General features: G+C 38.1%; 1 protein-coding gene across 1 annotated transcript in view; it reads left to right on the top strand.

Moving 5' to 3' along the window:
- The first annotated feature begins 867 nt into the window (after positions 1 to 867).
- The window catches only part of LOC108256567 (uncharacterized), a 32,630-nt gene continuing 20,377 nt past the window's right edge, over positions 868 to 13,120 (top strand). The window contains exons 1-4 of the mRNA XM_053675030.1: positions 868 to 1,136; positions 4,158 to 4,255; positions 11,245 to 11,826; positions 12,669 to 12,734. Of these exons, the coding sequence (XP_053531005.1) occupies positions 1,114 to 1,136; positions 4,158 to 4,255; positions 11,245 to 11,826; positions 12,669 to 12,734 (769 nt within the window). The 5' untranslated portion in view covers positions 868 to 1,113. The remainder of the gene's footprint in view (positions 1,137 to 4,157; positions 4,256 to 11,244; positions 11,827 to 12,668; positions 12,735 to 13,120) is intronic.

Here is a 13,120-nt window from a genome sequence, read left to right as displayed (position 1 = left end):
CATTTGTTGTTAAACCAGCATAAAGATCAGAGAGCTGTCTATGGGTCTTCATGTGCTGTCTACATCACCAATAACCTCCATAGGGCAGGGGTGAAGGTCTCACAATCCACCATTCAAAGAAGACTTCCGGAGCAGGAATGTAGATTCACAAGATTCAAACCACTCATCAGCAGTAAGCATCAGAATTCATAAAGAAATACAGAGATGATCCACACACGTTCTTGAACAATCTCACTAATCTGTATTGATGATGGAATGGAACTCTTGTGTGTGTGTGTGTGTGTGTGTGTGTGTGTGTGTGTGTGTGTGTGTGTGTGTGTGTGTGTGTGTGTGTGTGTACATATTTTTCCACCACTTTGTTATTTTAATATTTATAGTAACTATCACATATTAAAATAGTGACCAGCATATATATATATATATATATATATATATATATATATATATATATATATATATATATATATATATATATATATACACATACATGTGTGTGTGTGTGTGTGTGTGTGTGTGTGTGTGTGTGTGTGTGTTATATAACAAATATTTATAAATATCTTTAATTCTTATCATTTGAATCATTTTATGGTGATGATGCCACTATCCGTGTGGCGTGAATAGTTTGCTTTCTGATTATCCATACCCTCATAAAGGATCTGATCTTTATGTTAATAGAATGTATTTCTGGGAATATGCAGTTAGTGGTAATATTGGTTATTATTATTATTATTATTATTATTATAGTTTCTGCTCATTCTCAGTCACACAGTCATATATGAAATATCTGATCTAAAGAACCCACGCCAGGTTTTGGGAGGGTGTGTCCGGTTCTCATCCTGCTGACAGACACCTCTGGTGAAGGAGCAGCAGATTTATTATGTTCTGCTGCTCCACCTGCGGCTGTGACTCACGTTACAGACGCAACGAGCGCGAGACAGAGGTTTGCGTTTAGACGGGCGCGTTTTACTGCACGAGACGAAAACGAATCGCACTTTCGGTCCACCCGAACGAGTTTTGTCGGCCCGAGTGAGTGGAGCACATGAAGAACCGCGGAGGGTTCTCCCGGAACAGGGGCGCGCGCGCTGTTCTCACAACGTAGGATGTGCGACTTTGATGAAGGACAAATGCGGCACCAGGTGAGCGCGAGCGGGGTTCAGACACTGTAAAGTAAAGTAATTAAAGTACACTGAGACATACAGGTACCGAACTTTCCTTGTTACTGAGATGGAACCATCAAGGCTGCACCTTTAGTACCTTTAGCGTGTATGTTTTAACCTGAAAGATGCATGTAATGTACCCTTAAAGCTTTAAAAACTATTTTTTTAATGTACACTATATCCACTTTTCCAGATGAGATTTAAGGTATTGAAGGTACAGAAGGTTTAATAATGATGGTCTGTAATGGTACAGCTTGGTAATTTGTGTTTTTCTGCTGTACTTTTCCTTGCCTCTGGCATGGTACTGTCAAGGGGTCAAGGGTACATATTTAGCATCTTCAGTAAGTTGTTCTTTTACTTTAATTAAAGCTAATTATGTACCATAAATCCTTTCTAAAGGTCACTATATATACAGTTCCAGGTGGTGTTTTTATGTATTCAGGACTTGACTAAGAAAGGTACAGTTTAGTACTAGATTCTTTTATAAAGTGTATAAGTATGTACTACGTTTTTATTTACAAGCAGGAGACGTAAGAGTGCTCTAAAGGTAGACAGGAGGCTCTTTAATAGCCTACATACTGTACATTTCACCTGGAAAGGTGGATTGTACCTTTAAAAATAAATCATTTAAAGCACATAATTGGACCGTAATTAGTTTTTAGAGTACAATCTTTCTTAAAGGTGGATATATGGATGTTTCTAAGTAAAACATTGACAGTACAAAAAAGTGTACCCTTGTTGACAGTACCACCCCAGCAGCAAGGAAAGGAACTAAACTGTAAAAGTAGAAATGTTGACCATTGGGGTTGAACCTTCATTAAAATAACTCCATAGAACTCGGTGCGATACCATTAAGGGGACATCTTTTGTACTTTTAGTATGTATGTAAGTCACACAGACGCTTCGATTTAATCCTCAGCTTACACTGGAACGCTTTCTCATCTTGTCTTTCATAAACAAAATCATCTAAATAGTCCTGACGCACCAGTTCCACCAGTTTAGCACGGCGCACTGATTCCTTCACACGGTCACATACACACCCTTTATTAGAACGTTCGGTTTGAAGTTCCTGACACCAAACAGCAGTCATGTCGTGTTCTTCTTTTTCCACTTACATCAGTTTACATTCAGCTCTCATGTAACACAAATGTTACTCACCAACTGGGATTCAATTTGCATTCACCTTTTCCCAGGAACTATACCGGAAATATGTATAAATATAAATTTGGTTAATAGTTAAATCCAGCTGAAGTTAAATCCACTAAAATCAAGAACAGAAAACAGCAAGAGCGTCAGGTCCTACCCGGTAAATGTCCAAATAAATAAATAAATGTTTAAATAAATGTGTGAATGAACAAATAAATATTAAAATAAAACGTTAAAATGTCTAAATGTCTACATAAATGAATTAAATAATTTTTTAAAAATACAAAGAGCAAAACAAACATCTGCAAAAATGACCGCTTTCTTGCGATGCCTCTAGGTAAGGCATAAACCCTGTGGATGGAGTGGTTGATCAAGTGGAGTTTCCATCACAGAGTTGATTATTTTCCTGTAACAGAATATCCCCAAGTTCCCTACACCACAGCAATTTAAAAACAACTGCAATTTTTTATTTGTTAAAGAACAACATGTATATGGCGACGATGTTATACATGGTAAGCTCTGCCCCTGGCCATATAATTTATAATCGGCAAAAAGTACTTCTTATACATCAGGAACAATGTATTTCAACTCAGCATGACAGCTATGTGAAAGATTTGTTAAGCAAAGCAAACCAACTTCCTGTAAGTCATTGAGAGACAGACTGAATTTGAATAATATATTTATTTTCAGAAGGTTACAAACAAAAACCTGTTATTGAACCTGTTATAAAACCAGCAGCATCTCCCTGTAACACTCATGAAAAAATACAAATAAAAAAAGATCAGCTCCTGTTTCAAACTCTTTTGTAAATAGAGAGAGAAAGGAGACATGAGAAGGAAAGGATATGAGCCAGAATGATGGAAAGTGCTTCTGGCTATTTGGAGATGATGTTCGTCACACTGCAGGGTGCTTTCAATGCGTTCTTCTCCACTAAACTGCAGCCCACCTCAGTGAACATAAAATGGTGCAGTTTTTTTTTTTTTTTTTTTTTAAATCCACTTTCCTTCAAAGACACATCTTTCCCTCGAGTCCACCCGACAAAAAAATATTTATAAACGAGGTCATGAAGGTTTTTGTAACAAAGAGAAAAGATCTCATGAATTCTGCATCGTGATTGGTCAGAAGCCCTGACAGTAGTACAGCTGCAAATCAGAGGTTTAATTATATTTATAATAATTATCACACTCATTCTAATACGTTATTACAGTACAGTACAGTACAATACAGTAACAGCTCCTTCACGGGGACTTGTATAATCCTTGACATGGTGTTGATATAAGTTTTCCTTTCCTGAAGTAAGGAGATGTTTAAGTAACAGTTATGGAAGGAGTCCCCAGTGTCAGAACTTTGTAACAGTCAGGAGTAAAACAGTAAATTTAAGTTTTTCGATATCTTTTATGCTTCTTTGTGGTATCTCAGTAACATGACAAGCTGTGTTGTTGTTTTTTTTGTCTTATTAACTTTAAGAGAGAGAATAGAGAGAGGGATGGTGAGGTAACAATTGTTTATAGCTGCTATAACGTAAGTGAGAACAGGAACTTCAGGAATTTCATGGACGTTCCACAACATTAAATATAACTATAATCGCATAAAACATACCATGTGAACTTCGTTAATATATATATATATATAGATTTTTAAGTCTGATTGTTGGAAAATTGCTGTGGTGTAAGAGGAATAAACCACGTTTAGACATGCTGTTGTGGGGAAATAATAAACTTGTGTTGGTCACAGCACCAAACAACAGTGTTTTGGGGTTTTTTTTAACTTAAATCTAAAAAGTTGCTTAATATTTATTAAGTTATTAGACAGTGCATACAATTTTTATGACTGACATATTTGTCTCTCTTACAGAAGGATGCCTCAAAAATACAGAAAGCTTTTTTCCGGACGAGAGAGGACGTCCACTTATCTCCTCAGCCTTTGGATTCTGATCCCTCTATTAACTCAAGGTACAAAGGCAAAATCTATGCGATTAGAAAACGAACGCAAACGCGCATTCTGATCTTTAACGCCAGTCTAAAAATGTCTCATTCTCTTGCAGGAGAGATAAATATGATAACAAATAACAAGCAGATTAACAATACAGCTATTTAAAGATATGAAGATATCTTTGAACGGTTATGAATTTTGACACGTGTTCCCGCGCTAAGGAAGAAAAGATTCATCTGTTTCTGCCATCTCGCAAAGAATCCGTGTATTTTATAAAATACGTAAACGAACACATCCTTAGAACCTTTTCTGATAAACATCAGTCTGGAATTTGGTGTAACATGACCAAAACCTAATGTGCACACCACATCATCACACACACCTACACTGAAATTCTTTAGACTTGTTGCAACAATGGAATTTGTTACCATTGTGACAAGGATTACGAAAAAAACATGCCTGTCATTTTAAAGCTCTCCAGCCTTCACAGTTAAATAGCACTGGAGGTGTGTGGTGAGCGTGGACTAAAGGTGGATTGAAGGCCTGAGATGCTTCGAGTTGAGACAAGCATTAATGTAGAAAACAGAAGCATTAACCGATTAAAGAACCTTTGAGGAACTGTTCCAACGTAGTGTCTAGGGTCTAGCTTTCAATTCTGTTCCGTAAGTGAAATTTTTCTGCCGAAACCATTAAGGTCTGAGACATGCCATCGTTTGATATGTGGTAAATGTGGTCCAGGAAGCGTACAGATCTCTGGGATTTATTTAATTTGTTTAATCTCACATTGGCTAGCAGAGGTGAGAACGTGGCATTGCTATGGTTAACCAAGGAAATTAATCTGATATTAAGCAGCAAACTTTTATCCTATAATCTTTTCACTGGGCTGGAATTATGTGAGATCACGTGATTACGTGTTATCCTGGTGTGATATGTTTATGAAGAAAAAACAGTTCTTCAGTGAGCTGCTGACCTTAAGCAGATAGCTATGGGTGAGTTATAATAGACAGTGCGTTGACTGAGGAACAGAAGGAGCAACTCTTCTCGTGATAAGAAGAACTGTTGCGTTTTCCCAGAAAGGCCACCCCCACGTCTTCTCGTATTCGGCTGTTTTGCCGGGTGGATTTATTGGCCTCCGGTGTTATCACTGCTTTATATCATCATTCCTTCTGAGAGGCACCAACAGCCAGTGACCATAGTTCAAGGAACAGAGAGACCGTGTTATCATTAAAGCGCCGAGCATTTCATACACACAAACGCAAACACAACCATGCCCACATGCAGACCTTTTTTGCATACAATTCTCATCCTATGTCTTTCAATCACGAGCTTAACAAAACATCGCATGTCATGGCGGTTCATTGCTGTCGTACACGAGCACAAGGAAGACAACAGAATTAAGACGGTGGAATGCAGTCTGAGCCGCTGTGGCTGCCCACATGCTTAGAAACGTGAGCGAGAAATTCTTTCTGATTGTTGCACAGATGTTATTATCATGATCAGAAATGGGTGACGTGCCACAACATCGGCGGAACATCCAGAATCCGACCAGTTATTTTGGAAATTCGTAATTTCTGCAGCGTTCTGATATCCAGACGCAAACAAAGCCTTGAAATGCCGGTTTTATTTCTTACAAATGGTTTATTTCACCTCAGATGTTTTGGAATGCCTGTATTTTAGCATTTTTATTTAACAAACTTCATCTTAAACACTCAAAAGTACGGATATCTTGACAAGGAAGCTGAGCGGACGGAGAAATTATTATCATTAAATGTTTAGATCTAATCTAATTGTTCCCTTGATAAAGCACTTATTGAGAGTTTAGAGACTCACAAAGTTTTCGGTTTCTTTATTTAATTTGGTATACAACATTTTATAATGTATGTATATTTCAAAAACAAACAGCTAATTAAATACTATACTAGAGGTAAGGAATTAGCCGATAGCAAGACTCCTGAGAACAAAAGCACCAAAGGCCAAAATAACACGTCAGCTTTGTTGTTTGCTTTAATGAAACGGAAAATTTGGGGCGTGTCTACTAAAGAGTGCAATATATGTTCATGACGGCAGTGTCTATGTAAATAAATTAATTTATCTAATGAACTATGATGCAAAGTCATCTCAGCAAGTGAAAATATCTTGAATATAGTCAAATTCATTTAGTATTTCTTATTATAAGATTACAATAAACCAAATATAAGATCATGGAACCTATTTCTAGACTCATTGAAATGACTAATTATTATTAAAATTATTCGATTGGCCGCCCATTTAGCTTCTTTCTAGAAATAAACACTTAAAATGAGAAAATTATTTCAAACTTCAAATGAGTACAGAAGACTTGAAATAGGTTTAATAATCTTATATTTGGTTTATTGTGCTCTAATAATAAGAAATGCTCAATAAATCTGACTATATTTAAGGTATTTCTACTTGCTATGATGTCATTTTTTTGCAATGTACAGTGACTGGATGCATAAATTAATACAACTAAAAGGCAGGTATTACATGCATAAACAATTTTCTAATATTTACTGTAAAGACAAAAAAAAGATCATTATTCTGTTATTGTTTCTGAAGGGTGAAGGTCTGTCTCAGTGTTTTAAAATAGTGAGAAGATTCTTAAAGTGTTTGTTCAATTTCAATTCAATTCAATTTGATTTGTATAGTGCTTTTTACAATAGACATTGTTTCAAAGCAGCTTTACAGAAATATCAACATGGTATACAGATATTAAAGGTGCGAATTTATCCCAACTGAGCAAGCCACTGAGTGGCGACGGTGGCAAGGAAAAACTCCCTAAGATGTTTTAAGAGGAAGAAACCTTGAGAGGAACCCGACTCAGAAGGGAACCCATCCTCATCTGGGTAACAACAGTTAGTGTGAAAAAGTTCATTATTGACTTATATGAAGTCTGTATGGCGTTAGGAGCAGTCTTAGTCCCAGCAGTCTGGAATTGGAGTAGATTAGAGCTCCACCCAGAGGCAGGACATCCAAAACGGACCAGGCAGGTCCGGAGAGCAGAAAGGATCTGGATCTCTAGTATCTCCATAAAATCGTGTGTGGCTCGGCAGAAGGAGAGAGGGAGAGAAAAGATTATTAGGACTGGGAATTAGCATAATAGAAAGTCTAGTCAGGGTAGACTTGAGTAAATAAATACGTTTTAAGCCTAGACTTAAACACTGAGACTGTGTCTGAGTCCCGAACACTAATAGGAAGACTGTTCCATAACAGTGGGGCTCTATAAGAGAAAGCTCTTCCCCCTGCTGTAGCCTTCACTACTCGAGGTACCATCAAATAGCCTGCATCTTTTGATCTAAGTAGGCGTGGCGGATCATAGAAAACCAAAAGTTTGCTTATATACCGTCTTGCGAGACCGTTTAGTGCTTTATAATTTAATAAAAGTATTTTATAATCAATGCGAGATTTCACTGGGAGCCAGTGCGGTGTGGATAAGATCGGTGTGATATGGTCGTATCTTCTGGTTCTAGTTGGAACTCTAGCAGCTGCATTCTGGACTAACTGGAGCTTATTTATATTCCTACTGGAACATCCAGACAGTATGGCATTACAGTAATCTAATCTAGAGGTGACGAATGCATGAACTAGTATTTCTGCATCATGTAGTGACAATATGTTTCTTATTTTAGAAATATTTCTGAGATGAAAGAAGGCTATCCTAGTAATATTATCTACATGAGCATCAAATGATAGGCTGGAGACAATAATCACTCCAAGGTCTTTAACTGCTGCACATGATGAAACAGAAAGTCCATCCAGAGTAACCATGTGATCAGAAAGCTTATTTCTAGCTACACGTGGGCCTAATACAAGTATTTCTGTTTTATCAGAATTAAGTAAAAGGAAGTTAATTAACATCCAACGTCTAATGTCCTTTACACAGTTCTCAAGTTTACAAAGCTGCTGTCTGTCCTCTGGCTTCGCTGAAACATACAACTGTGTATCATCAGCATAACAATGGAAGCTAATTCCATGTTTACGAATAATTTGACCCAGAGGTAGCATATATAAAGTAAAAAGCAGTGGGCCTAAAACAGAACCCTGTGGAACTCCAAAGGTAACCTCGGTATGCGTGGAGAAGTCTCCATTTACATCTACGAATTGATAACGATCGGTCAGATAAGACCTGAGCCAGGAGAGGACTGTTCCCTTAATGCCAACAACATTTTCTAATCTATGAAGGAGAATAGTATGATCTATAGTATCAAAAGCTGCACTAAGGTCGAGTAACACAAGCAGCGAGACACAACCCTGATCAGAGGCCAGTAGTAGGTCATTTACTACTTTAACTAACCCTGTCTCTGTGCTATGATGAAGTCTAAATCCTGACTGATACATTTCATAAATGTTATTCCTATGTAAGTACGAGCATAACTGCTTTGCTACAACCGTTTCTAAGATCTTAAAGATCTTAGTTTGTTGAATTCTGGATTTTGATTGGTCAGAAGGTTTGAACATTAGTTGTAGGTGAAATATAGACTCATTCTCCCATTTCAACATGACACCCAGAAATTAATTTTCCCATCTAGTCAGCACTAGAGTCTCACAGAAAGTTAGCAACCCTATCGACACTTCTTAATAATCCGTTCGTTCTAACCCTGATCCTTTTTTTTGTAGTAGCACTATCTTAGCCTGGTTGCCACCTGCAGCGATAATCAGAGACATATAAAGAATATATTTTGATCTCACTGTGATCTCTGCTCTGGAAAAACATTCTTACTCTGACGTTAGTTTAGATTACAGGTAGAATTAATCCCCCACCTCTCACCTCATCGTGGTTACAGAAGATCTGTGGTTAGTGTTTGTATACAACTGCAGGGTGAGTCCTGAGATGTGGGAGGAGATCAGGGCTATTTTTAGGCTAATTGACATTTCCACCCTATTGTAGTGCGTTTAGTGAAGAACGCAAAGAGACATTAAGCAAATGAACTAAATAAAGTTGAAGGTCATATTAAATTTTGACTAATTGCTAATTGAAAATAAACAAACTGCACCATAATAATGCAAAAGGAAATCAGCATTTCAGAGAACCTTTAAAAAAAAAAAAACAGCTTCAATTATTTTAGCAAAACAAGGTTTGAACTGGACTTAAACTATGTAATGCTAGTCTAGCTAGCTATCTAATATTTCCTAGCTAGTCTGATATTTTACATATATAACCCACGTTATATATTTCTTTCTTTATTTCCTTCCTTCTTATCGGATTATCATTGTTCATTTTTAACGAGTCCGTAGTGTATAACCTGATATATTATTTTTGTGCTTAGCTGAATTGAACACGGTTTTTTTTAAATCATTTTGACGCTTTCACATTGGCAATGAAAGATTAAAAACACAGTATAACTATAACTATAATATATGTATATATCTAACTAGAAAATTGTAGCAGCCCCTTTTACAGTAGTTTATTACTACCAGTAAATTCTCCTATAAAAAATAATCCGTACAGTCTGCTATTAGTGTAAATAAATATTACAGTAATACAGCTTTAAATATTTCAAAAGTTAAGTTTTGTTTAAAAAAAACCAACAACATAGCTTCAGTTATTTTAGCAAAACAAGGTTTGCATGAATTACAGTGATGATCCAGCTATAATTGACTTTATATTTACAAGAGAATTGTTTTTAAGGTGGGTGAACATTCTAAAGAGACGTTCCCAACCAGAGGAGCGCAGAGTCCTGGAGAAACCGGAAAAACTACTCGCTATGTCATCATGTTTTGTTCTGATAATACGTTTCTATTACCTTTTGAACAAGAGTTCCGAAATGTTTCTCAGGAACATATTTAATAATAATAATAATAATAGTAATAATAATAATAATTATTATTATTATATATAAGCATTTCAAATACAGCATTTTATCTCCTTTCCACAGATTTACCTGCACATTTACATTTATTCATTTAGCATACGTGTTTATCCAAAGCGACTTACAAATGAGAAAATACAAGCGAAGCAATATATCAAGCAGAGAACAATACAAGTAGTGCTACCATACAAGATCCATTAATTGAGTTCCAGAAGAAGCAAAGTGTGCAGAGTAGAGGTGTAAGTGCAATAATTATTTATTTATTTGTTTATTTATTTTTTATGAGTTGGTTAGGTGTTCACAGAAGAGGTGGGTCTTTAGTTGTTTTTTGAAGATGGTGAGAGATTGTGCAGTCCAGATTGAGGTTGGAAGTTCATTCCACCATTGAGGAACAGTTAGTGTGAAGGTTCTGGAAAGGGACCTTGAGCCACGCTGAGTAGGCACAACTAAGCGTCGGTCACTAATCGATCGCAGAGTGCGTGAGGGAACGTAAGTCTTCAGGAAAGAGTTGAGGTAGGAGGTGTTGTTCCAGATAAGGTCTTGTAGGGGAGGATCAAGGCCTTGAATTTGATGCAGGCGGCTACAGGAAGCCAGTGGAGGGAGATGAAGAGTGGTGTGACATGGGTTCTCTTGGGCTGGTTGAAGACGAGGCGTGCTGCAGCGTTCTGAATCATCTGAAGGGGTTTGATAGAGCTGGCCGGGAGGCCCGAAAGTAGTGAGTTGCAGTAATCCAGTTTTGAGATAACAAGAGCCTGGACTAGTATCTGTGTAGCCTGTTCGTTGAGGTAAGGTCTGATTTTCTTGATGTTGTACAGGTTGAACCTACAGGACCGTGCAGTTGTTGAGATGTGGTCTGTAAAGGTCAAGCTGTCATAAGAATCACCCCAAGGTTCCTGGCTGTCCTGGTTGGCTTGAGTGTGGTTGAGCTGAGCTATACGGTGAGGTTGTGGTTGATTGAGGGACAGGCTGGGATGACGACAGCTTAAGATGGTTTTCCCTCATCCAGACCGAGATGTCCGACAGGCAAGCAGAGATGCGTGCAGAGACGGATGGATCGTCAGGCTGGAATGACAAATAGAGCTGGGTGTCGTCAGCATAGCAATGATATGAGAAGCCATGATGCCTTTCATTCTTTCTGGTTTTGTCTCTTATCCGTTCTTTGTTTGATTGTGTCTTCTCAGCGGACAGTTACTTCATGAGCGATACCAAGGCCGTGCTGCAGGGATGCACGGACCGGTGGACCCTGCAGGAAACTATACCAAAGCTCTTCCAGATGACCGTGTGTGTGGACATGCGCTTATTGACCGCAGGAAAGTGGAAGGCTTTCCACTACACAGCGCCTCGCTCACCGTACTATGACCTCGCACTGCAGGGTGACAGCAATGGCGTGTACGCCTGGCTCCTGGGTGTGCAACACCGCTTCCCTGTACACCTGCAGCTGGAACATTGGCACCAGCTGTGTCTGCGCATTGACTCATTACGCAACCGCTTCAGCCTGACCGTCAGCAGCAGTCAGAAGACATATGAACGTACGGTGTTTGCTCACGCCATGCAACCCAATGGCAAACTACAGCTGGGATGTCAGCCCTGGGAAGTCATCTCAGGAATAAGAATGGCCACCATGGAGCTCTATATGTTCAGAATGTGGGGCGACGTGAAGGAGCATGCAGTCTGCGAGGACGGCACGATTGTAGGCTGGGAATCAAGCATGTGGAGAATCAGTCGAGCTCAGGCCCTCGTCCAGGACGACACACTTTACTGCGGTGAGCATGATAAATAGGACTATTATTGCATGCATTGTTACAAAAGCAGCCCGATATCAAAGCTGAAAATCTGCCAAAACATTCATACCTTTTCCTAGCTAGCAAGTGATAAGATCGGTAAACCATCTCCCATGCTGGGAAGTTTTGGTATAGGATTTGCAAAATGTAAATTAGGTCAATAGACTGTGGATATATATATATCGCTAAAGTAAATAAAATGCAAAACACCTAACACCCAAATCCACGGATAAACGGATGGAACATCAGGTTTAGATGCATGAGCATAAAAAAAATTTCACCAAATATGCATTTAAAATGAATTTCAATCCAATCGTCATTGATTGGATGTGTGTCATAACACACAATGTTCATGAGTCCATGGCTACCAAAGTTGGTCATATAACAGTAATATATAACATGAGGCATTTAAAATGGAAAATGAAGAATGATACAAGGTGTATATTATGTATGATATAGCAGTCTGAATACCTTCTTGCTAACTAGACATATTTGACTACAGATGTAAATGCCTGTGCTTATCAGAATACAATCAGGATATAAAGAACAGTACAGGTGAAAATGTGCAGTTTTAGTCTCTAGAACACACACACGCCTGCTTTCTGTGTCTTTCACCATTTCATTACTTTCTGTGTCTTTCACCATTTCATTACTTCATGCTACCACATTTTGCATGAAGCCATTTCATGTAGCTGCACATACAGTTAACGTATGAAATGCATGAATGTGTTGCATATTTGTGCTTTGTTTTTGTCCGGTCCAAAGCTTTCATCCATTTTTCAAAATGGATGTGATTCTTATCTTTCTGCATGGCTTTCCTGTAGGCGAACTCAGTCTTTCAGACCTTGTATGGTTGAAACGCAGCAGTGTACAGGGAAATAATGCAAATGGTAAGTGCCATTTCATCAGCATGTCATTTTAATGAGTATTGCTAATCTGTCCGTCTGCGGTCTTGGTAATACATATGTGTCCAATAAATGTTCAGAATGAGCTACTGTGTTGATATTTTAAACATTTTATAATGTGTTGTAAAGCGTGTGACATGAATGGAGTGAGGGGAAAGTGGACTTTTCTCTGCTTTCTCTGGAAAAACACACATTACAGGTGTTTATAAGCCTTCATGCCACAGTACTGCTGAATTCTGGATTCTGAATGATCAATAAGATGTCGTCAGAAGGTAATTTTCAGCTCTGACAACAGTACAACTGCAAATCAATGTGTTATCGTTTCTATAGTAACAGCTCAGATTATAAATTGTACAGTAAAGTCGTCGATA

Source organism: Ictalurus punctatus, chromosome 23 (genome assembly GCF_001660625.3).
Source record: "Ictalurus punctatus breed USDA103 chromosome 23, Coco_2.0, whole genome shotgun sequence".
Classification (NCBI taxonomy): domain Eukaryota; kingdom Metazoa; phylum Chordata; class Actinopteri; order Siluriformes; family Ictaluridae; genus Ictalurus; species Ictalurus punctatus.
Note: the sequence above shows the minus strand (reverse complement) of the source record. Positions and strands in the feature narration are given on the sequence as shown.